Raw genomic sequence first — 27,290 nt, 5'->3', positions numbered from 1 at the left:
TCTGCGTAATCTCTCAATTTGTTGAATATGTAAATAGTATTCTAGGTCATGATGTAAGAGTTTATGTAGTAAAAAAATTTATTATTATTATGTTCTATATTTATTTAAAATCTTATTAATGACATAATATTTTTCAAAAAAGGTATTAAAAGTACATTAAAAAAAAAGCACTATATAAAAATAGATTGCCGCTGATGGCAATGTCTACGACACAAGTCACCAGTAGACTCCAGAGTGAGGAACCTCCTCACAATACGCACAGTATCGAGGATAAATGCCTTCTGTATCAGTCCTAGGGGTTAGAACCCAGCTGGTCAACGAAAGTTTCTTAAGGTGTTGATCGAAACTTTTCGCTATCAAGCCGTGTACCGACACAACTATTGGAACAATGATGGTTGAATCAACATGCCACATGGCGGTAGTCTCGTGGGCCAGGTCTAAATATTTTATTAATTTGTCCTTTTCTGCCTTCACGAGGTTCTCGTCATGAGGAATGGTGACATCAACCAACACTGCTAAACGCGCAGACCGATCTATTATCACAATATCAGTGTAGGGGAATGATACCCCGCCCCGCTTCGCTTACCATGCAGTTATTGTGCATACAGTCAGTGGTTAAAGTGCAGCGATCCACCGCGGTCGCTGCGCGAATAAATATATAATTTATACTTTATACTTAGTGTTTTATTGACCACTCTGATGAGGTTTCCTGAGGAGAATGTATAATAAACCCACAACACCATAAAACCTCACATCAGGTTTATTGGCAACAATATACCTATCCGTGATTATAGATCGGTCTCAGTAGAACGTAACATGACCATTTCCAAGAACTGTCTTACTGAATAGCCTCAAACAATGTCTTATTGTTATTATTATTATTTAAAATGGAAGGAATTTTTACAATTTAAAACTCTGTCCACGCAGCCAATATCTATAGCTCAAAGCATGATACAATTATAACAGAGTTCAAATTCAGAAGCAGAACCTATTTGTCTAAATAAACCTACCCACGATCACGTGCTCATGGATGAGGGAAATACAAACACACAAAGTTTCCGAATTTGCGTAATCAAACGGACCGTTGATCGACACTAATGGTGGTACGTCGCCCTGGTATTTGCGCCAATTCAATATACATTATTGCGTCCTAGTATCGTGTTAGTCGCAAAGTAGAAAGCACCAGACCGCGTAAAAGGTAGCTCAGGCGATGGACCAACCAAGTCAAGTCGGCAGTTGGCGGCTATCTGCATGAGTGTACCAGCTTCACCACAAACCGGAAGGAGTGGCAATTGTTCAGGAGGCACATAAGATCTGCCCACAGCTATTATACTGAATGACGATCACGTTCGCTCTGACAAGAGTGATACAAAATAGGATCATGTTCCAAAGTGGACATTGGCACTCACGTCTATGGGTTTCTATAGGTACTTAACAGGGTGAGCATCTACACCATAGACACGGCCCACTGAGTTTCTTGCCCGATCTTCCCAGTGAGTCGCGTTTCCGATCCGGTGGTAGATTCTGCGAAGCACTGCTCTTGCTATTGCCAGTGTTAGCAACGCGCATCTACACGTTAGGGTTACGCTGATATAGCCTCTCAACTTCTTTCAAGGCTCAGCTTAGGTAGGAAAAAAAACCGTGAGCACAATACAAATGATATTCAAGGTGTTTTCTTTTTCAGATCGGTTGGAAATACACGAATGCGTGGTTGGGCGGGAACTTCCTCTGCAAGTTGCTGCTGGTGTTGCGAGCTTTCGGTCTCTACTTGTCGTCCAATGTTCTCGTTTGCATATCCATCGACAGGTAAGTCTAAGCAGAAGAGCTGTTGGGGTATGTATATTAACCTGTAGCGGGTTTAGTTTAGTCTGTGTCGAGTCACTCATATCGAGTCGCGCAATAAGCAGGTTGCAAACTGTCCTGTCTTTTATTAGGGGTTAAAGTATGAAATGCCGATTTGTAGTGAAAAATTGAAATTCGTTTTTTTGTTTATGAAACATATTTATGATGATGGCATCATCTCAAACAATTCCTCAAAAAACTCCCCATGAAACATATCAAATATGAATTCAATTATATTACACGGTGTTTTCATTAGATATTTTTTTCTGTTATCAGCTCCTTTCATACGATTGAACACGATTTCATATAAAAAAAAGTAAATAAGTAAAATCAAAGGATAATAGAAACCATTCATGATAATTTTTAGAATAACATCGAGACAATAGCTTTGTTTTTTTAATGGCCTAGATAGTTAGTCGAGTTCAGGTTTTAACAGAAGTACTATAGAGTTTAGATACCACACTCTGACTACCGGCGTGAAAATTGAGTCCCGAAGCTGAAGTTTGCGACCAGAATAATCTAGGCTAGCTATAACACTAATCCGTGTGAACTCATCGCAAGTCCGAACAAAACAAGACTTTGTTGCAACGAAATAAAGGCTACTCTATCTACCTATGAAATTGCAACGCGTGATAGCACCGCGGCACAGACCCCTTTGTATGTTCAATGCTTTATAAAACAGGGTAATACAACAACAGTGATATTCCGATATCATTCGAACCGTGAACGAAAGTTTACACATGAACAACTTTTCAGAAAGGAACTTAACGTTTTCCTATAAATCAGAAAGTTTCTTAAAAATAATATAAAGTTTCCTTAAATCGGAATATACTTAGTCTGGCCATAAATACTGTTACAATTAAAAATAAACAAAATATTACATTTGAATTTGGAATCTGTCATTTTTATATGATTACTCATTGAGTTTTCTCATTTTGGCGCCAATACATTGTACAATATTTTGCGATATTAAAATGGAGTGGGGTGATAAAGAGAACCGAATCGCTGTGATTGCATTACACAAAGTAGGTATGGAGCCAAATGCAATTTTTAAAACTCTCCATACGCTTGGTATTAGTAAAATGTTTGTGTACCGGGCTATTAATAGGTGCAATGAGACCTCCTCTGTTTGTGACAGAAAAAAATCTGGCCGTCCACGTAGTGTTCGTACGCAAAAGGTGGTCAAAGCAGTAAGGGAAAGAATTCGAAGAAATCCTGTCCGAAAGCAAAAGGTTTTATCTCGGGAGATGAAGATAGCACCTAGAACCATGTCGCGTATTTTAAAAGATGACATAGGACTTGCAGCCTATAAGAGACGTACTGGTCATTTATTTACTGATAATTTTAAAGAGAATAGGGTGGTAAAATCGAAACAACTACTGAAGCGGTACGCAAAGGGAGGTCATAGAAAAAAATTGTTTACGGATGAGAATTTTTTTACAATTGAGCAACATTTTAACAAACAAAATGACCGTATTTATGCTCAAAGCTCTAAGGAAGCTTCCTAATTAGTTGAGAGGGTGCAACGTGGACACTATCCGACTTCAGTGATGGTTTGGTGGGGTATTAGCTATGAAGGAGTGACTGAGCCATACTTTTGTGAAAAAGGTATCAAAACATCGGCACAAGTGTATCAAGATACCATTCTTGAGAAGGTAGTGAAGCCCCTTAACAACACCATGCTCAATAATCAAGAATGGTCCTTCCAGAAAGACTCGGCGCCAGGTCATAAAGCTCGGTCTACGCAGTCTTGGTTGTAAACGAACATTTCGGACTTCATCAGAGCTGAAGACTGGCCGTCGTCTAGTCCCGATCTTAATCCGCTGGATTATGATTTATGGTCAGTTTTAGAGAGTACGGCTTGCTCTAAACGCCATGATAATTTGGAATCCCTAAAACAATCCGTATCCAGACTAAGTATTTTGATTATGTAACATTTGCTATGGGAGGAGAGAGAGATTGAACTGTCGTGACGAGGGCACCAACTGAATGCACTCACCACCCTGGGCAACCCGAGGAAAGCCAATAACCATAACTACCGAAAGATCCTTCTGGCGACTTCAGAAAAAGTCTCGTACTCCCATGAGATTCCCGAAGCAGTTGCCGAAAACTTGACAATGTGAATTCTATCCACTTTTAGAAAAGTAGTCTAAGACTTAGTTGCATAGGCACAATACCTATACCACGGAATAGATAAATAAGGTTGGAATGGTAATGTAGGCGGGGCAAGCGTGCCACAGTTATGATAGACATACATTCCGATAGAGGCACCCGTCACGTGCGGACGTGCTCATCGTCCACTCGATCGCCCGGTCTTTGTTCGCCCGGCTTTTGTTAGCCCGGCCATTGTTCGCGCGGCCTGTGTTTGTGGTACATCTGCCGACTAAGTGCTCTTTCTGGAAGTTTTTATTTGTTTTGTTTCCTTTTGTTGTTTCTGTGTTCGTGGTACATCTGCCGACAAAGTGGTTTCCTGCAAGTATTTATTTGTTTTGTTTCTTTTCGTAATTTCTGTTTTGTTGTGCTTTTTCTTTGTCCTGTAGTAATCGCGCCGCATTGCCACCTGTGTTCAATAGAACCGCTCAGGTCCGAGAAGTTGGGGCCTCGCCGCAAGGCGAGTGTTTTCAAGACCCGGGGCCGCCCCACCTGGGTACTCAGCGATCATGGACGCTGTATTCGCGGAATTCCTCCGACTTCGCCACCCACAGCTCGCCTCGGAGTTTTTGGCCTTCAAGGCCAATCACACTGCGAGCCCTCTCGAGGACTCCGCCGCGCTCGCTGCTCCTGCGTCGCCTGTACCTGCGTGCAGAGCTTCTGCATTGAGCACCGCAGCCTCTGTGGTGCCTGCCGCTCCCGTGTCGCCTATACTGGCGAGAAAAGCTGCTGCGTCGTCCGCCGTGACCATCGTTTCAGCTGAGCGATCATCCGCGGCCTCCGTCGCGCCCTCTAAAACACCTACACTTGCTCGTAGGTCGCCTGCACCCGCCTCCTCGTGCTCCGACTCTGACTCGGACATGGAGGTCGACGCCGCCCCCTCATCGACGGATGGATTCACCCTGGTACAGAAGGGTAAGAAGCGTGCCGCGGAGTCTCGAGCTCCCGCGGCCGCTAAAATTAGCAAAGCCGTGAACGCGTCGCGCCCCCGCCCTCAGACTCCCGTTGCGCCCCCAGCCCGTGCCACTCCGTCGCCGCGTCCGGTGGCACAAAATAAAACCCAGACCCCTCCCCCGGTTATCCTTCAGGAGAAGGCAGCTTGGGATCGAGTTTGCCTGGCCCTTAAGGCCAAAAATATAAATTTCACGAATGCCCGTAACCTCGCGAACGGCATTCAAATTAAGGTTCAAACACCCGACGACCATAGGGCCCTCTCTTCTTACCTCCGTAAGGAGCGTATAAGTTTCCATACGTATACGCTCCAGGAGGAGCGCGAACTCCGCGTTGTAATACGCGGAATCCCTAAAGAGTTAGATGTAGAGCTCGTAAAAGCCGACCTGTTAGAACAAGGCCTACCAGTGAATTCTGTGCACCGTATGCACACCGGTCGCGGTAGGGAGCCATATAATATGGTTCTAGTCGCTCTCCAGCCTACCCCCGAGGGTAAGAAAATCTTTAACACACAGACCGTCTGTAGGCTCTCTGGTATCGCTGTCGAAGCCCCCCATAAAAAAGGCACTCCTAGCCAGTGCCATAACTGTCAATTGTACGGGCACTCTTCCCGTAACTGTCACGCGCGCCCCCGATGTGTTAAGTGTTTGGGCGATCACGCCACGGCCCTCTGCGCTCGCGACCAAAAAACCGCGACGGAACCGCCTAGCTGCGTCCTGTGTCAAACACAGGGTCACCCCGCGAATTACCGTGGTTGCCCCCGAGCCCCTAAAATAAATCGCCGCGTCGCCCGCCAAAACAGCCTCCGAGCTTCCGGCCCAGACATCAAAGCCTCGGCACCCTCTGCGTCGCAGGCTAAGCCAGCGTTCGTTCCGGCGGCGGTGCCCAGTGTCTCGGCCTGGGCAAAACCGCTGCCGTACACGAACACGGCTACAACTCCCTCCTCCGCGATTCGTCCCGCCCCCGCGACTCGTCCCTCTCCCGCGACTTGCCCTCCGACCGCGTCCGACAATCTCGCTTTAGCGATCGACTTCTTTCAGTCGATCAACTTTGAGCGCGTTAACGCTTTGGGCGACGCCATTCGCGCTGCCTCCACTGCACAACACTTTATCGCCGTTGTGCAGGAATACGCCGACGTATACGCGTCATTAAATACGTACGTCCTCCCCTCACTCCGCCGGTAATCAATGGCGTATATAAGTAGAATAAAGCCCCTATCCGTAACGATAGGTTTTTTTAACGCTTACGGTCTCGCAAATCAACGTGATCAGGTTTCTGACTTTTTGCCTGACCACCAAATTGATATCTTTTTAGTGCAGGAGACCCTACTTAAGCCCGCGCGCCGTGACCCTAAAATCGCGAACTATAACATGGTCAGGAACGACAGGCTCTCTGCCCGTGGTGGTGGTACCGTCATTTACTATAGAAGAGCCCTGCATTGCGTCCCGCTCGATCCTCCCGCGCTCGCTAATATCGAAGCATCAGTGTGCCGAATCTCACTGACGGGACACGCGCCGATCGTTATCGCGTCCGTTTATCTTCCACCGGATAAGATCGTTCTAAGCAGTGATATCGAGGCGCTGCTCGGTATGGGGAGCTCTGTCATTCTGGCGGGCGACCTAAATTGTAAACACATAAGGTGGAACTCACACACCACAACCCCGAATGGCAGGCGGCTTGACGCGTTAGTCGATGATCTCGCCTTCGATATCGTCGCTCCGCTAACCCCGACTCACTACCCGCGAAATATCGCGCATCGCCCGGATATACTCGACATAGCGTTATTAAAAAACGTAACTCTGCGCTTACACTCGATCGAAGTAGTTTCAGAGTTAGATTCAGACCACCGTCCCGTCGTTATGAAGCTCGGTCGCGCTCCCGATTCCGTTCCCGTCACTAGGACTGTGGTGGATTGGCACACGCTGGGCATCAGCCTGGCTGAATCTGATCCACCATCGCTTCCGTTTAGTCCGGACTCTATCCCGTCTCCTCAGGATACCGCTGAAGCCATAGACATCGTAACGTCACACATCACCTCGACATTAGATAGGTCATCGAAGCAAGTTGTAGCGGAGGACTTCCTTCACCGCTTCAAATTGCCCGACGATATTAGGGAACTCCTTAGAGCTAAGAACGCCTCGATCCGTGCGTACGATAGGTATCCTACCGCGGAAAATCGTATTCGAATGCGTGCCCTACAACGCGACGTAAAGTCTCGCATCACCGAAGTCCGAGATGCCAGATGGTCTGATTTCTTAGAAGGACTCGCGCCCTCTCAAAGGTCTTACTACCGCTTAGCTCGTACTCTCAAATCGGATACGGTAGTAACTATGCCCCCCCTCGTAGGCCCCTCAGGCCGACTCGCGGCGTTCGATGATGACGAAAAAGCAGAGCTGCTGGCCGATACATTGCAAACCCAGTGCACGCCCAGCACTCAATCCGTGGACCCTGTTCATGTAGAATTAGTAGACAGTGAGGTAGAACGCAGAGCCTCCTTGCCACCCTCTGATGCGTTACCACCCGTCACCCCGATGGAAGTTAAAGACTTGATCAAAGACCTACGTCCTCGCAAGGCTCCCGGTTCCGACGGTATATCCAACCGCGTTATTAAACTTCTACCCGTCCAACTCATCGTGATGTTGGCATCTATTTTCAATGCCGCTATGGCGAACTGTATCTTTCCCGCGGTGTGGAAAGAAGCGGACGTTATCGGCATACATAAACCCGGTAAACCAAAAAATCATCCGACGAGCTACCGCCCGATTAGCCTCCTCATGTCTCTAGGCAAACTGTATGAGCGTCTGCTCTACAAACGCCTCAGAGACTTCGTCTCATCCAAGGGCATTCTTATCGATGAACAATTCGGATTCCGTACAAATCACTCATGCGTTCAACAGGTGCACCGCCTCACGGAGCACATTCTTGTGGGGCTTAATCGACCAAAACCGTTATACACGGGAGCTCTCTTCTTCGACGTCGCAAAAGCGTTCGACAAAGTCTGGCACAATGGTTTGATTTTCAAACTATTCAACATGGGCGTGCCGGATAGTCTCGTGCTCATCATACGGGACTTCTTGTCGAACCGCTCTTTTCGATATCGAGTCGAGGGAACCCGCTCCTCCCCACGACCTCTCACAGCTGGAGTCCCGCAAGGCTCTGTCCTCTCACCCCTCCTATTTAGCTTATTCGTCAACGATATTCCCCGGTCGCCGCCGACCCATTTAGCTTTATTCGCCGACGACACGACTGTTTACTATTCTAGTAGAAATAAGTCTCTAATCGCGAAGAAGCTTCAGAGCGCAACCCTAGCCCTAGGACAGTGGTTCCGAAAATGGCGCATAGACATCAACCCAGCGAAAAGTACTGCGGTGCTATTTCAGAGGGGAAGCTCCACACGGATTTCCTCCCGGATTAGGAGGAGGAATCTCACACCCCCGATTACTCTCTTTAGACAACCCATACCCTGGGCCAGGAAGGTCAAGTACCTGGGCGTTACCCTGGATGCATCGATGACATTCCGCCCGCATATAAAATCAGTCCGTGACCGTGCCGCGTTTATTCTCGGTAGACTCTACCCCATGATCTGTAAGCGGAGTAAAATGTCCCTTCGGAACAAGGTGACACTTTACAAAACTTGCATAAGGCCCGTCATGACTTACGCGAGTGTGGTGTTCGCTCACGCGGCCCGCACACACATAGACACCCTCCAATCCCTACAATCCCGCTTTTGCAGGTTAGCTGTCGGGGCTCCGTGGTTCGTGAGGAACGTTGACCTACACGACGACCTGGGCCTCGAATCAATTCGGAAATACATGAAGTCAGCGTCGGAACGATACTTCGATAAGGCTATGCGTCATGATAATCGCCTTATCGTTGCCGCCGCTGACTACTCCCCGAATCCTGATCATGCAGGAGCCAGTCACCGTCGACGCCCTAGACACGTCCTTACGGATCCATCAGATCCAATAACCTTTGCATTAGATGCCTTCAGCTCTAATACTAGGGGCAGGCTTAGGGACCCCGGTAACCGTACTCGTCGAACTCGACAAAGAGGTCGACGTGCAACCTAATCCATGCATCAGCCCGCTGAGTTTCTCGCCGGATCTTCTCAGTGGGTCGCGATTCCGATCCGGTAGTAGATTCATTCGCGAAACAATTGCTCTTGAGTTGTTAGGTCTCCTTCGGAGGCGCTCGGGCAGTTGTTAGCAAATCCCACCCCTCTTGGCTGAGCCTTTGCTCGCCCACCTGTCCTGGTGAAACTGGAAAGGCCTTCGGGCCACCAGTAAACTTTCAATCATAAAAAAAAAAAAAAAAAAAAAAAGTTATGATAGAACAAACATAACTCGACCGATTCTTTCATTCACCGCGTTTAGTGCGCTTCGGACTACTTGGCGAACAGATCTCCGCTTTATAGTGCCGTGTTGTGCAATTATAACTTGTAAAACAAAAAATCAGACCTCAAGTATAGAGCGAGGAGGTATATCTTTCGATCGGTAAGTCGAAATTACCATTTAATTACAATATTATTTGTCTAAAACATAAAAATATACTGAGCATTATGAAATTCCAAACATTAACAATATTATTGCAGCAAGTTATAAATAGCATACATTGCGCGATGTGTACTCGCCCAATGAACGCAATGACCAAGTCAGCTTCCAATGTACTACATGCATTGCGTTCTCTACACTTCAATCTTTGAAATTTCGGCCTTTGCCCTGATTGGCCGTGCAGTTTGTCGATAGTGAGGTGACCGTGTGGTAAAATCATCGACAGAATTCTCGACTATATTTACATTTGACATGGATAATTTTTGCATTATTTTATATTTAATTAATGATACCTAGTATATTCTTAGTGAGACGTATTTTGAGTAAAATAAATATGTATTATTATTATTGAATTATTATCATTGAATTAAAGTGAAGGTATAATATAAAGGGACATGTAGACCTCTAATTTACGGGTATTTACTATATTGTCTAAGACGTATTAAAATCTAAGTAAAATGCTATTTGACTTATGCAGTAAATTAAAAATTTTAGGTTTCCTAAAGAACCTAACGCCAGGGAACAATGGATTGACGTGACAGGTAGAGGAAACTGGAGACAAAGACGAGTACTATTTGCTCTAAACATTTTACTGAAAATGATTTTATCATAAAAAAATCAGAATACACTTAGTTTTGAAAAATTCATTCGCAATTAATAGCAAGCGCCAACTGCTTAACAAATACGTTTTATTCCAGCGACAGTGACTATTTGTAATTAATAAAAGTAAAATAGTTTTTTTTTTCAATATTTATTTCATGTTTCATTTTCTCCATTCATTCATCAGATAATTTATCGATAAAGAATATCGATTTTATCAAGCACTAGCGTGTATGAACATTTTTATTGCCTTTTTGCGTGTGTGAGTGTGTATGCCTACGGGTGTTTTGTGCTAGTTTGCGAACGAATATCTGTCCTGAGATTTATGTGTGGGTGTTTTTGTTGTGTGCGAAATACTTGTAATCACAGTGTGTGTATGTGTAGAAATTAAAATAGTGGGGATGAAGCGGCGACACTGGTTCTAATACAAAATTAGAGCAAAGGCCTTTCCAACCTTATTTATCTATTCCGTGACCTATACTAACACAGAAACATCATGAGACTCACCAAACATCACTCGCACGAATAGAATCTGCTATTGTAAATAGTTCTATTGCAAAGCAAGGGTGTAGACGCATCTCAAACTCTCGAAAGTTCCAACTAACGTTTGAAGATGTAAAGGTGTAATAGGCAAACACCGCGACTTCCTATCAATCCTTTATTGGAACACGATGCCAGTACAAGTATCTAAATTAATCAGTGATGGCCCAGTGGTCGAAATTCAACCATAATTCATTTAAATTATAAGTTTAAACATTATTATGGTTCTATAGTCAAAGACTTACACTTCTTTAATCACAGATTTTGCCAATGAGATGAAATGATATGGACATGTGATGAGACGAAATGACAGTGAGGTTGGTAAGAGAGTGTTAACTATGAATGTGGAAGGCTATAGAGAAAGAGATACACTTAAGAAGAAATGGATAGATTGCGTGAAAGACGATATGTTTAAGACGGAAACGAGCGAAGAAATAGTATATGATAGAGGAGTATGGAAGAAGAAACATGATGCGACGACCCCAGGTGACTGGGAGAAGGACAGGAGAATGATGAATCACAAATTTCGCCAATGAGATGTAATGTTATGGACATGTGATGAGACGAAATGACAATGAGCTTGGTAAGAGAGTGTTAACTATGAATGTGGAAGGCTATAGAAAAAGAGGTAGACAAAGAAGAAATGCATAGATTGCGTCAAAGACGATATGTTTAAGAGGGAAATGAGCGAAGAAATAGTATATGATGGAGGAGTATGGAAGTAGAAAAAATGATGCGACGACCCCAGGTGACTGGGAGAAGGGCAGGAGAATGATGAATCGCAAATTTCGCCAATGAGATGCAATGGTATGGACATGTGATGAGACGAAATGACAATGAGCTTGGTAAGAGAGTGTTAATTATGAATGTGGAAGGTTATAGAGAAAGATTAGAGGTAGACAAAGAAGAAATGGATAGGATCAAAGACGATATGCTTAAGAGGGAAATGAGCGAAGAAATAGTATATGATAGATGAATATGGAAGGAGAAAATATGATGCGACGACCCCAGGTGACTAGGAGAAGGGAGAATGATGAATCACAGATTTCGCCAAGACTATGCTATAGACAAATAATAAAACAAACAATATTAATCAATTCTGAATTCGACCACAGGCTTTAAATAAAAATAAAAGTTTAACAATAAATAAAGAGTATATATAATGTTATATGTATATATTGTTGTGTCAAATACATGGTAGTTTGTGTAATGTTTTTATTATGATTGATTAAATAGATTTTTATGCATAATTAAAAAAACATTAATAGCCTGCACTCCTTCTCTATATTCTCTATAAGTTCTTAGAACTTTCATACTCCTTTGTTTTTCGTAAAAGGGGGTACAAAGTTTTTGCTTTAAGTTTTAACATCTAAATTAATGAATGCACAGAGAACAATGGCAGCTTTCTACACAACATTTTACCTGATATTTATTTGAGGCGTCTTGAAATAAAAAAAATGCTAAAACGATAGGATAACATAGCTTAAGCTTAATCAGAAATATTTTTGTTATAAGAAAGTCACAAAAAATATATATTAACGTGTTTACTTTATAATTTGAGGTTATTTATCAATAATAGATGTCTCTGAGACTTTTTGGCGGGAACGCGAGGAGTGAAGTTGTGTGATTTGTTTTATTTTGTCTATTTCGTGTTTATTCGGGTTTAAATGTGTAATAATGGTGGTTTATTAACTGTTTAATATCTGTAAAAGTGCACAAATGTGGGAAAATGAAATAAAGCCGCTGTACGTAACTTCTCAGGATCCTCCAAAAAGTCCACTGAAAAAATCTTAGTAAATGACCACCATTTTACTGAGATTATACTTCATCCCGTATCATCTCATTTCATTTCATCCCAGTTGATTAATGTCTCAAATTAATCATCTTCATTTCATTTCACTCCATAATATCATTTTTCATAAAAATATGAATGTAAATTAAAATAAGGCATGACTTATAAAGGTCTCAGTTACCAGGTCATAAAATCCCTTAAAAAAATTTATGTCTCTGATTTTTGTAGGCACGGACTATAACAAATTGAAAAAATAAGTAAACGATATGCTTAAATAACATTATTAGTTTCATTATCATAGAATGATGAACCAAGGATACACATCTAATAGTACTCGAGTAGGTACGCTTAGCAATTGCAGAGCTACCTAGGTACATATAAGTATTCTAAAGTTTGTTCTTTCTTCTTTGTAAATGTGTAAACATGTGTGTCAGAGATAGGTACTTTTAACCTTTTGAACGCCATAGTCACATATTTGCGACAAATGAAGACTTGCAAAGCTAATTTATTAGTCACTGAAGTATGTTATAGGTTTAAGATTAGAGTAGACTATAGTCAGTTGTCATGCTGTTAAAATCATTGTCATCTGCGGTGCTGCCATGACTGTTATTTAGTTATTTAATTATGTACTAATTGTAACAAAGGATAATTAATTAATGTTATTATTTATCATTTTAAATACTTTATGAAAATATTTATCAAAAAATACTGCTTTTTTGTGGCAATAGTATTAATGCCATCCTTTACAAATGTATTAAACCGGAAGTACACAAAAATCGAATTAAAAGCTTATTAAATTAAGATGTTTTCGTGGCTTTGCCACGTAAATCTAACATCGTATAAAAAACGAGCAAATAAAATGATGAAGTTTCGTTTATATCTAAAACGCCTTTTAAACATTCAGGTAAAAAATTGCCATTGTTCTTTAATGTACCTAACGTTGAAACAGTTTTATGTGTTCCCGAAAGCGCGGGAAAAGCGGAGTCAGAGGACGCTTCTAATCTGACAGATGACGTAGGTTCCATTCCGGCGCGTTCATTTTAAGAGAAGGCGACAACGGCATCTACTTTGTAATGCCAATGAACTCCTGTATCAACACAATGCAATTTGATAAAAACTCCGAAGGCAAAAAGAAAATTAGAATCCTTATTAGAAGTCTGTTTTGCTTCCACTACGAAATGTACTCGCTCTTGAGCCAAATTTTAGAACATGATAATCGGATAAAGGTTGATAATAGAGTTAGGCTAGTTTGGTATGTCTAGGAAAATCTTATACTAAATTTATAAGCTAATTATACAAGGGCGGGATGATAAGTAACTAGCCTAACAATAAAACACTTAACTTTCCGTGTTAAAATTAATTTTATTTTTCGACATAGTCTCCGTGAACCTCTACGCACTTATTCCATCTTCGTTCTAAAGCAGTAAATGCCTTCCATAAAATTATATCTTTCGAGGCCTGCAAAATACTCCTCTACAGCGGCTATGACTTCATCATTTGTGGCCAATTTCTGTCCGCCTAAAAAAGTTTTGAGCTTAGGGAATAAGGGGCAGCAAATCATACTTCAATTCGTTGATTTTTGCCATAGCTTTAACACATGTGTGAACCCTAGCGTCGTCTTGGTGGAAGACGATTTTTTTTTCCCGCCAAATCTGGTCGTTTTTGCTGAATACATTGATGAAAATTATTTAGAAGATTAGCGTAGTATTCTCCATTAATCGTTTGGCCTTTAGAAAGGTAATCTATCATCAAGATCCCATCTGCATCCCAAAAGATGGAAGCCATCGCTTTTACAGCCATGGCTTTTTTGGAGCCGGAAATCCCGATTGCGTCCACTGTTTTGACTGAATTTTTGATTCTGGCGTGTAATAACGAACCCATATTTCATCTGTTGTTACAAATCGACATAAAAATCGGCTTTATTACTCTGTAACGGTCCAAATATTCTTTTGAGTTTGCACCCGAATCCTTCTTTGACCGTGCGTAAGCAATCGCGGCACCCAACGGGCCGATGACTTTTTGAAGTGAAACTTCTTTAGGCGAATGAGGGTAAAATTTTTATAGAAAGTCACGCAGGTGTGCAACGGAAGTGACATCAAACTACTATTGAAATTAAGTACTTGTAAAATGTCAGTAGTAGTAGTTGTTGTATTTTTCCAACTGGAAAGGCAAATGTATCATACCATACAGCCTAATATTTTATAATTTTTTTGTGAAAAATGTTAATAGAAATTAAAATGAAATGAAAAGAATTTGGAACATTACTCAAATAGCATGAAATTAAATTAGTCAATTCAATTCGCAAAATATTAGTCATTTACAATTTAGAAATCTAAACATAATGTGACTGTCAACACTAAGGTTTGAGATTGACATTTGACAGACTTTTGGCGGGAACATATCTTCCTTTTTCCCTTCCTCTAAGTCTCGGAAATCTAAAGTTTTAGATTTGTATAAATATAAGCAAGAATTAGTTCACCAAAAAAGTTTCACTTCTGACATGTGTACTTTTTTTTTTTTTTTTTTTTATTGCCCTTGTAGGCAGACGAGCATACGGCCCACCTGATGGTGAGTGGTTACCGTCGCCCATGGACTTCAGCAATGCCAGGGGCAGAGCCAAGCCGCTGCCTACCGCTTAATACTCTCCACAAGCCTCGTTTGAAGAAGGACATGTCATAGCGCTCGGGAAACACCGTGGAGGGGAGCTCATTCCATAGCCGGATGGTACGTGGCAAAAAAGATCTCTGGAAACGCACTGTGGATGACCGCAGTGGCTCCAGGTAGTATGGATGAACTCTACTCCGGTGGCGGGCGGTGCGATGGTAAAAACGAGATGCCGGTATCATCTCGAACAATTCCTCAGAGCACTCCCCATGGAACATACGGTACAAAATGCAGAGGGAACCGAAGTCCCTCCGCAGACCCAGAGGCTCCAAACGATCCGTGAGAATGGGATTATCGACAATCCGAACGGCCCTCCTCTGTATGGAGTCAAATGGAAGAAGCTGGTATTTGGGAGCCCCAGCCCAGAGATGGGAGCAGTACTCCACGCGAGGCCGGACTTGTGCTTTATAAAGCAAAAGCCTTTGTCCAGGCGTGAAGTACCGCTTCGCTCTGTTGAGGACTCCCAGCATTTTGGACGCCAACTTGGCTTTGCCTTCCAAATGACTCCGAAACTGGACATCGCTCGAAATGTCGACCCCAAGTATCCCAATACTCTCGGAAGGTTGCAGGGATACTCCTTGGAATTGCGGCGCCATGATAAAGGGGTCCTTCTTTGCAGTGAACGCGCAAACTTGTGTCTTTATCGGGTTGAATTGAACCAAGTTCAATTCACCCCATTCGGAGACTCGCCCCAGAGAATTCTCCACTTCAGACACAACACTTCACACTTCACCACCACTTCAACACTTTGTACGCACGCACTTTTTTCATATTTAATTCCTCACTTAGGATAGGATGTACCCATTCTTTTGAGATACCTGTAGTATCAGCTGTTTCAGATAACTTCAGTTGTCGATCTGTAAAAACTATATCATGTTCTTTCACGACCATTTCCGGAGTCGTGACGCTTTTTGGGCGTCCGGGGCGGGCTTCATCTTGGACACATGTACGACCGCGTTTCAACTCATCCACCCAGTTTTTTACTGTAGCATAAGAAGGAGCACATTCACCCAAAACATTCTTTGACTCGTCATAGATATTTTCCCCTTCAAGCCCTTCACGCCCTTCATATAAAGAAACATTATCACCGCTCTTTGTTCAATTTTATCCATTTTGAAAACACTTGACGAAATATATTTTCAAATGATAAAAAATCAATAAAATTTTCACGCCACCCAAATCAAATTTAGAACACAGGTGGCCAGAGATACGAATTTAAAAATGACATATATTTTTTATTAATTTTAACTTTTTAAATAGTAGAGGCTAGTTACTTATCATCCCGCCCTCGTAGAGTGTTTATATTCAGCCCGGGGGCATCTTCCGTACGCCCCTTTCGTTTCCCCACACGGTACTAAAGTTTTAGCTTAGAATAATCTGATAACAATATTATTATGCACAGACTAAATCCGCTAAAGGTTAAGACCGCACTTTACTGTGGATTTATCTCATACTAGTTGCCCCGGCGAACTTTGTACCGCCTTAGAAGCAATAAATAAACAGACTTTTTATTTTATCAAGGTCAATTTTTATTTGGATAATTAATGTAAATTAAAAAAGCAAGCATTTTAATGATTCTTTATTGGCCATGTATTTTTGTTGTTATTATTATTATTATTATCTTCAGTCCCTTCACTCGCAATGTCTCGAATCCTAGTTGCATTACGACTTCAACGGGAAAGATTTGATCGTATTGGTCGCGCCATGATTTTCTTAATGATTAATCATCTCGGCACAATAAGCTAATAGAAACTCGAAACAAACACATCAACCGGTCAACTTCAAAATTGTATTATAATTAACCATAGACTACACTACGTTTAGTTGTCAGTTACGTTTTGTTATTCCATATCAGTTGCATTTTGTTATACCACGTTTTATGTCACGTCCAACGGGAACGTGATAAAAAGTATCCTATGTCCTTCTTCTGGTTCTAAGCTACCTCCCCACCAATTCTCATCCTAATCGGTTCAGCCGTTCTTGAGTTATAAATGGTGTAACTAACACGACTTTCTTTTATATATATAGATTAATAATACTTCCGTACAATATTCCATTCCACACTAATATTATTTCAGATTTTGTCAGGGCTCTTTTGTCACTGTTTGATGGGTTTTAAGGTTTTGACGCGGAACCATAATTCTTTTTAAGCCCGCTTTTATTAGTTTGTTGTTGTTGTAGTCCTAGGGTAACCCGCTGGTACATAGGGCCCTCACAAGTTGTCTCCACTTGACCCTGTCTGGCGCCCCTTGACATCACTCCAGGTCATGCCGGCAGTCCTCATCTCACTTGTCCTCATTAGCTTGTAAATACACATATTTGTTTGCATGTAACCTAATGTTTGAACGTCATTTTCCCACCCACTTTAAGACGTCCGTTTTACTTGAATACTTACTTACGCATCAAGCACGATGATAATGCGTTAATTTTGTAACTGCGCTCTGAAATCCTGATCAGTACTTATTAATTTATTTAGTTGCACCAACAAAGTGAACTTCAATACAAAACATTGACAAATTGGACATTATGTCCATGAAAGATGTCACCTCATTTTTTTTATTGCTTAGATGGGTGGACGGGCTCACAGCCCACCTGGTTACTGGAGCCCATACACATCTACAACGTAAATGCCCCACCCACCTCGAAATATAAGTTCTAAGGTCTCAGTATAGTTACAACGGCTACCCCACCCTTCGAACCGCGCCGATGTATATAAAAAATCGTTTTTCTTTTTCTTTTTCAGATTCTTTGCTGTTATTTATCCGCTGAGGTTGCCGGAAGCAAAACGCAGAAGTAGGCAGATGCTGTATTGTGCCTGGGTCGGCGCACTAGCATGCAGCTTACCGCAGGTAAACCTCACCGCAGATTATGTCACTCAAGTCATGATTCTGACGCGTATATAAGCAAACGACTTACCATTATCATTAATTTGGTAATATCTTGAAATGACAAATAATGACATTTTATCAATTTAGTTACAGCATAGAACTTTAAAGTAGGGACGCGACATATTGTTCTATACGTACAATTGCTTATACAAATAGCACCCATTTTGAAAGCACACACATAAACATATATCTATCTCCTTCTTACTCAGCTCATTGTAACTCGCAGGAAAACAATATAACAGTATTTCAGTGCGTACATAAAATGAAACATGAATATACGTAAATACCTAACGAGGCCGAAAATCCGCCATGTTTAGCGCACCAAATGTCATTGTCACGTCAGTTCAGCCGTCTGTCTTAGGTTGTACATTATTTATTGAGTTTGATATGGATTTAATATGATTGCTTATATAAAATTTATTATTTTATCATGCTACCCCGCTTAAAACATAATTTATAGGATCCCAAGAATGTCGATGCCCCAAAACTATTATCTATATATATTTAAATTCATTATGGAGCACTACTTCGAAAAATCGGACACCAATTTTTGGTCGGAATCTATTGATATAATTTACTAGCGACCCGCCCTCGCTTCGATTCGGAAACATTAAAACACACATGAATCCAAAAAAAAAAAAAAATTTTTTTTAAAAAAAGTAGTCTATGTTCATCAGGGACAATGTCGGCTTCTAACGGAAAAAGAATTTTTCAAATCGGTCCAGTAGTTTCGGAGCCTATTTGAAACAAACAAACAAACAAATCTTTCCTCTTTATAATATTAGTATAGATATAGATTAACATATTTTAGACATTCTGTTTAGATATTTCGGGAAAAAGGTTACCGACAAAATCTCTCTTCGGAAGTATTTAAATAAAATAGTTTTATTCTGTAGCGAGTAACACACTATTGTAAATTCGTTAAAATTTTAATAATTAAGTGATTTTAGAGAGGAAGTCACAAGGAATGACGTTTGTAATTAAATAAATGTTCTGTAGGTGTTTTTTTTATCACGCGGTCCCTTGATAAGTTTAAATTTTGAATCACTCTCAAGTGATAGTGATTTAAATGGGGCGGCGCACCTACCTTGAGGTGCGTTGCGGTAGTGTATTACGGACTTTAGAGTCAGCAACACAATTAAAATAGATTGTAATAGAGAGGTAAGTAGTCTAAGAAAAACACGTACTCTTATTTTGATATGCAAAACAGCATAGCTAGCTTGCTAACGTTTTATTGCCGACATAAAGCTTTCATCCCTTTCCGGCTTATACGCAAGTGCGAGCAAGACGGCAACATACGAAACGACGTTATAATATAGTATGCTAGAAATGGGCAGATGGCATTTTACTACGCCATGTGTTTATGTTTTGCGATGACTGAGTTGTCAAACGACAACTTTATAAAATCAATGTAGCAACTTTTAAAAATCATCATATCGTTTACTTGGCAAATTTGAAGCATGAACTTGTCTTAGATTTCACACATCTAAATCTTATCATCTTTGCACAATATACTTGCTTCCTATTAAAGTATAAATTTTACAAATAATTAATACTCAACAATATTTAAAATAAAATGAACCAAGAACGTTTATCGATAAAACCTAATGACATTAAAATCTTCTGGGCAGCACTAAAACCGCCATGTTTAGCGGCCAGATGACGTCACAGTGGCACGCGTTTTTGTTGACGTTTCATTTCCATAGGTTTCATACTTCAGTGCGGTACAGCTTGACAAAGCAATGGGGTGTTTTTTTTTCTTTTCTTTTTGGTTAGAGCTTTAGTAACGGCTTCAAGATAAATGTTAATACTGTTATGCGCTAGGGTTCGGGATAAATAAAAATTCCACCGAAGTATAAATTAAAGCTGCGTTAGCACTTAGAACACTTAAAACACTTCACAAACACTTTAAAATTCTCAATTCGCTTCTTCCGATTACGCTTTTATAGTCGAGACGAAATCCCTAGGATCGTCGAGAATATTCCACAAAAGTCTAGTATTGTGTGTTTCCGCTATCTGACAATGGATGGCGTTGTACTTCTCGAGCGTTCTAGATGCTACTAGATCTTTCGATATTCGTTCGGCGATAGATGGCGTTACTCTTACCGGCCCAACAATACGTAGCGTATTTAGTAAATTTATTTCTTTATTGAGTTAAATCTATACGATGAAATTTTAAGCCTGAAAGCTTTTATGAAATATTATGATATGTTTTCGTATACTCCGTCAGAAATTGTCTGGAAGTTTGCTTATAGCGGCCACTTAACAGAACGCTAGAGAAAGATAAATTTTGCCCTAAAAATAAATTCCTAAAATACTTTTAACTCCCCACTGACATTTGCGTTGCTCTTCAACTAGTGTAGATCTGATAAAAACGATTTGTTTTTACTTAAAGAATAATAAATTACATCAGTGAATACAGTTCACAGTTTGTTATTGTTCTTAGACAAAAACTAAAACCAAAATATTCTCAATATTTGACCCACAACTAATCCTACTACTATTTTAAGGAGAAGAAAGTGATTTAAAAAAAGAGAATGACAGTCGAAGCACACCTGCGGGAAACAAGATGAAGGAATGAAGTGTACGAAAATTATTACTGGTGGTAGGACCTCTTGTGAGTCCGCGCGGGTAGGTACCACCGCCCTGCCTATTTCTGCCGTGAAGCAGTAATGCGTTTCGGTTTGAAGGGTAGGGCAGCCGTTGTAACTATACTGAGATCTTAGAACTTATATCTCAAGGTGGATGGCGCATTTACGTTGTAGATGTCTATGGGCTCCAGTAACCCCTTAACACCAGGTGGGCTGTGAGCTCGTCCACCCATCTAAGCAATAAAAAAAAAAAAAAAAGAATATTTGAAGAGGACTTGTGGACAAATCCGCGTACAATACTCAATCTAACATCACATTACAACCTGAAAAAAAACCTAGCATCCTATCGTAACGCAGGAGATAATGACTAACACGAACACGAAGGAATGTCACTCCAGACTATCCTCCGTGCCGTGGTTGATTTTACCCCGATTATCTATATATTTATCAATATTTTTTTATTGCTTAGATGGGTGGACGAGCTCACAGCCCAACTGGTGTTAAGTGGATACCGGAGCCCAAAGACATCTACAACGTAAATGCGCCACCCAGCTTGAGACATAAGTTCTAAGGTCTCAGTATAGTTACAACGCATTACTGCTTCACGACAGAAATAGGCAGGGCGGTGGTATCTACCCGTGCAGACTAACAAAAGGTCCTACCACCAGTAAATATATCTATTATCATCTATTATTATATATTATTATCTATTATATAATATCTATTATCATTCTTCGTCTCCGCACACGTAGACTTCACGAGCTCCGAATTGAGACGAGAATACTCATGCTGCGAATGAAATTAGTGAATATTAACTACGCCTGACAAATATTACGAGTAGGTACTTGCAAAGTAATCTTGTACCAAGATTCATAAAGTTACCGATGACTAACATCGATGTATAAAGTTTGCGTTTCTCATCACTGTCATCGTTAAACTTATAATATCCGAGTTTGAGAATATCCTCATGAATTTCACTTTACTAGTGGCCCTGCAGTAGTCGAGATTCGACTATAATTAATTGGAATTGTAAGTTTCTATACTATTATGATTGTATTTCATACTTCTATAATCACAAATTTCGCCAAGACTACAGTATAAAAAATATTAACAAAGACAAACAATATTTAATCTATTCTCAATTTGACAACAGACGTCAAGAACAAAAGTTTGCAATAAATAGTATGCATGCGTGTGTGCGTCAATATGATATGTAGTGTGTGTAATGTTTTCTTTATTGATTTAAAGTATCTTTTATGCATTATTTAAAAAAAATATTAGCATTATGCACTCCTTCTCTATATTTTCTATAAGTGTGAGAAATTTCATACTCCTCCGTCCGCGCAATTTTCGTAAAAAGAGGTACAAAGTTTTTGCTTCACGTATTAATATATAGATACTTAGATAGTTTGTACTATGACCGACCAACGTGGCCCAGAGATTTTCACCAGGTCGTCCATTGCGTTTTTTTTTCCTACCTATGCTGGTAGCCTTGAGAGGCTATTTTAGCTTCGCCCTAACGTTTGCAGGTGAGCTCGCGGGGCTCAAACCGGAGAGTTGCTAACACTGACCGCCTTTTTATAACGGCCGGGGTACCTGGTTTATCTATGAGTCACTCCTGTTGCACGTGCTGTTTTACGAGTGGAATGACACGGCCGGCGCACCCGGCTTGTGTATGAGTCACTCTTATTGCACGTGCTGTTTAACAGAAATATCGTTAACGCCGTCAATTATATAATAATCGAATTGTATTCCATTCATTGCAAGGCACAATATTCATTTGCATTGTTTTTATAATCAGCATTTACATATATTCACGAACTAGATCTACTTTTTAATTGTATATTTTGTCAATTTGTCACAAGACGCAAAATAATATCCGCCAAAATCGCCATCCTCTGCTAAGTCTATTAAGATATTGGATACCGACAATATTATATGATGTGTATATAATTTTACCTACCGATAATGAATTTATTAACAACTAGCGACCCGCCCTCGCTTCGCTTCGGAAACATTAAAACATACATGAAACAAAAAAAAAAAATTAAAAAAAATTTAAAAAAGTAGCCTATGTTCATCAGGGACAATGTCGGCTTCTAATGGAAAAAGAATTTTTCAAATCGGTCTAGTAGTTTCGGAGCCTATTCGAAACAAACAAACAAACAAATCTTTCCTCTTTATAATATTAGTATAGATGTTTTACATTGTTACAATTTCTCATCTCGACGTTTCCACTCAGTTCAGTGAGTACTCTGCTTCAAATATTAAAAATCTCAGAGCTCTTATAATAAAGAGACCACTTGCGTAAAAATATAATTAAAAATAATTTTATGTAATAAATGTTAGTCAAAAGAGAAAATATAGACTCCGTTTCGGTTTTCGCGCGTCGAAAACGATGATGGCTACGGAAATTGTAAAGTGTTAGGAACTTTTATTTTACGGCATAGATGGACGAACGGCCCACCCGATTTCAAGTGGTTAACAAAGCCTATAAACAACGCAACGTGACTGCCACCACTTATGTAAAGACAGGAGCGCCAAAACTCAAGGTATGAACTCCCAATTTATTATATCTGAACTACCACTGACCCTGATACTGAACAACGCAGCAAATAAAGGTCCTTATTCTCTTGGAAAAACTAAATGGGGTTTCTTCAAAATAAATTTGCCACAGTAAGTTCACCCTTTTCAGCAGTATCACGCCAACTTTCAATTTCGTAGGGTTAAATTGAACAAGATCCATCAGACCGAAGACTTCCTTCGAATAGTGACCTACAGACACGAGTTTGATAACCTTCTTTCAGAAACATTCTGAGGATATCGTCCTCGGAATGTTGCTGAAAGAAGGTTATCTGATTTTCGCACCCGATACCTCACATCCGCTTCATCCATCCACATCTGATCCATTTACAGACTTTTGAGTATTGTAGTTACACCAAAAGTGCTCTATGCCAGACCCTCCAGGCGGGTTTGTATAGCCTGCTGACCGAGAGGGCTGGTGGTCGTGGCGCCGACGACCGCCGGTCCGGCGTCCTGAGGGGGAGGGTGATGGGAGAGATGTGCTCCGCACTAAGCGCTTCATTTTCCCCCCCTTGCCTTTTCATGAGTTCTGTCTCATGCGAGGTTCGGATGCTGGTTGTTGAGCGACAGGAGGTTTTAGTCGGTTCAACTCCGACATGCCCCGCCCTCCGTCCCCAGTGGAGGGCGGAATTCCGGTGATTTCCTCCTGACAAAAATAAAATAAAAAGTTGTTTGCATAATAACAAAATTAAAGTTGTTTGCATAAGAGTTAGTGTATTGCGCAAACGAACGCTCTGAGATCGTGGTCAATGAATGATAAAAAATGTTATTTTTTGTATGTCATTACAAAGTTAATTCGTAGACTGTGTTCTTTACTAATTTGTACGTTATTACAAAGCTAAGTCGTACACTGTGTGCATTACTAAAAAAATCTTACGTTACGGACGTTTTTTCCCGGTTAGAGTACCCCTCCGCATCGTCCCATAAGGAACTTCGTTCCAAAAAAAATCAGATCAGAGAATCAACCCTATCAAAGATGTTCGAATCTATCAAACAACTATGGCCTCGTCCTTGCTCTCTAGGGCCAGCGTAGGGTAATGTATGAGATATACATTAATGAAAAAACAATTGCGGAACATGTCACAGATCGGCGTTTAGCTGGTGCTTCCTAAAAAAATACGCAAAATCTACCTAACCACCAATATTCCAGTTAAATATCCTAAGAATTATTATCGCTGTAATTCAAAGCACATGTCAAGTCACCCCTCTTGAAGATCGGGTGAATGAACACGAGTTATGCACAACGAAGATGATACAGGAGATATAAACGCATCAGTGCACCTTTCAACCGAACACGCACGCATCTTAAAGATATAATCGGACCTTCGATTTATCGATAATCGATATCGAGAATCTCTCGGGGAGCTCTCGGTTGCTCGCACGCTTGTTGGTACGAATTACATAATAGTCTATCCGATTATTGTTTAGAATCGACTGCAATGTCTTTTCGTTTTTAAAATTTGGACAAAGGCGAACTGAACCGGCGACACGGCTGTAGTATTTCAATCGTCATATTTCCTTCCTCTTTGAAGCAATAGTAGGAATAAAACAAGAATTCGTTTCGATATATGTAATATCATTTGAACAAAATCCACAGTCGACGTGTCAACACCAGTAGAATAAAGCGGATAACTTTTTTTATTTTTTTATTGCTTAGATGGATGGACGAGCTCACAGCCCACCTGATGTTAAGTGGTTACTGGAGCCCGTAGACATCTACAACGTAAATGCGCCACCCATCTTGAGATATAAGTTCTAAGGTCTCAGTATAGTTACAACGGCTGCCCCACCCTTCGAACCGAAACGCATTACTGCTTCACGGTGGAAATAGGCGGGGTGGTGGTACCTACCCGTGCGGACTCACAAGAGGTCCTACCACCAGTGATTACGCAAATTATAATTTTGCGGGTTTGATTTTTATTACACGATGTTATTCCTTCACCGTGGAAGTCAATCGTGAACGTTTGTTGAATACGTATTTCGTTAGAAAAATTGATACCCGCGTGCGGGATTCGAACACCGGTGCATCGCTACCTACGAATGCACCGGACGTTTTATCCTTTAGGCCACGACGACTTCGAACTTCGACTTTGCGACGAAATTCATGTAGGTTCAAGTGATATAAATCTATCGTGAGGACCAAATAAAGGGATGCTTTGGAATATTATTTGGAATAATTTAAAGTCGTCGTTGCCTAAAGGATAAGACGTCCGGTGCATTCGTATCGAGCGATGCAACGATCTTCGAATCCCGCAGGTATCCCCACCTATTTTCTAATGAAACACGTATTTAATAAATGTTCACGATTAACTTCCACGGTGAAGGAATAACATCGTGTAATAAAAATCAAACCCGCAAAATTATAATTTGCGTAATTACTGGTGGTAGGACCTCTTGTGAGTCCGCACGGGTAGGTACCACAGTCCTGCCTATTTCTGCCGTGAAACAGTAATGCGTTTCGGTTTGAAGGGTGGTGCAGCCGTTGTAACTATACTGAGATCTTAGAACTTATATCTCAAGTTGGGTGGCGCATTTACGTCGTAAATGTCTATGGGCTCCAGTAACCACTCAACACCAGGTGGGCTGTGAGCTCGTCCACCATTCTAGCAATAAAAAATAATTAAAACAAATACAAAAGAAACATAAAGTTCATAAAGTGCTTTTCGTCGTTAAATCAATTCTTCTAACTAATAAAAGCCTTTGACATGCAAACTTTTGACATGCAAAAGTCTCTAGACGAAATGTTCTCCTGTGTTACGCGTGCCGAAAAAGTCATGAGACAAGAACAACATTCAGAACTTTAACTCCGAATATAGAGATATTAATTCCGAACTCAGAAATGGGCCCTGTAGTAATGTTTATTTATTTATTTATTGCATAGATAGGTGGACAAGCTCACAGTCCACTTGATGTAAAGTTTTTTTTTTTTATTGCCATTGTAGGTAGTCGAGCTTACGGCCCACCTGGTGGTAAGTGGTCACCGTCGCTCATGGACGTCAGCAATGCCAGGGGCAGAGCCAAGCTACTGCCTAGCCAAGTGTTCACGTTTTTAACGTAAATGCCGCCACCCACCAAGAAATATGAGTTCTAAGGTCTCAGTTTTATCATTTACAACGGCCGCCCCATCCTTCAAACCGAAACGCGTTACTGCTTCACGGCTGAAATAGGCAGGGCTGTGGTATCTACCCGTGCGGACTCACAAGAGGTCCTACCACCAGTAATTATGCAAATTATAATTTTGCGGGTTTGATTTTTATTACACGATATTATTTCTTCACCGTGGAAGTCAATCATGATCTAACAGCAGGCAGCGACTTGACGGTAACCACTCACCATCAGGCCGTTTGCTCGTCTGCTTACAATAACAATAAAAAAAGTTATCAGTGTCACAAACTTTCCTGGTGCTGCGAGGCGATTAAAGTTACAAATAATCGCAAGCCTTCGTTAAAATTTTGTTGATCATGTTACCCGTTTAACCTTTGCCCTTTCATAAAGTATCGTACAGTTACTATCAATTATTATCAAGTAATATACGATACTCGTTTATAATTAATGCTTTCAATTACTTTATGGCTCTAAATTAATTAGTCTAGGTAGTTATTAGATTTTCCTTTGATTCAATATGAAAACGATTTAAAAACCATATCGAGGAGTTAGCTTAATGATTACAGAAAACAAAGGCCTATTGAAAAATTGAAAAGATGTTTTTCCTCAAATGACCTTATCATTGACTTTATGCAAATCGATACTTTAGCTTATTTCCTCAAATGACGTCATCATTGAATAAAGATGCAAATCGATACTTTAGCTTATCTACATATTAATACGGGAAGCAAAAACTTTTTACCCCTTTTTACGAAAATTGCGCGGACGGAGAAGTATGAAACTTTCTACACTTATAGAGAATATAGAGAAGAAGTGCACAATGCTAATTTTTTTTTAAATAATGCATAAAAGATACATTAAATCAATAAAGAAAACATTACACACACTATATACCATGTATTTGACGCACACAAGCATGCATACTATTATTGTCAAACTTTTGTTCTTGACGTCTGTGGTCAAATTGAGAATAGATTAAATATTGTTTGTCTTTATTAATATTTTTTTATAGTGTAGCCTTGGCGAAATTTAT

At 40.7% G+C, this 27,290-nt stretch overlaps 1 protein-coding gene and 1 long non-coding RNA gene across 2 annotated transcripts in view; both read left to right on the top strand.

The window, feature by feature from the left end:
• The window catches only part of NGR-A29 (neuropeptide receptor A29), a 91,085-nt gene that overhangs the window by 33,311 nt on the left and 30,484 nt on the right, over positions 1–27,290 (top strand). The window contains exons 2-3 of the mRNA NM_001134273.2: positions 1,685–1,806; positions 17,834–17,939. Of these exons, the coding sequence (NP_001127745.1) occupies positions 1,685–1,806; positions 17,834–17,939 (228 nt within the window). The remainder of the gene's footprint in view (positions 1–1,684; positions 1,807–17,833; positions 17,940–27,290) is intronic.
• Positions 9,273–10,248, top strand: LOC134200895 (uncharacterized). Its single transcript, XR_009976004.1, has 2 exons — positions 9,273–9,437; positions 9,536–10,248. It is a non-coding gene; the product is annotated as an uncharacterized LOC134200895 (long non-coding RNA).

This window comes from Bombyx mori, chromosome 21 (genome assembly GCF_030269925.1).
Source record: "Bombyx mori chromosome 21, ASM3026992v2".
Taxonomy (NCBI): domain Eukaryota; kingdom Metazoa; phylum Arthropoda; class Insecta; order Lepidoptera; family Bombycidae; genus Bombyx; species Bombyx mori.
The sequence above is the reverse complement of the archived record's forward strand: the minus strand, read 5'-3'. Positions and strand labels throughout refer to the sequence as shown.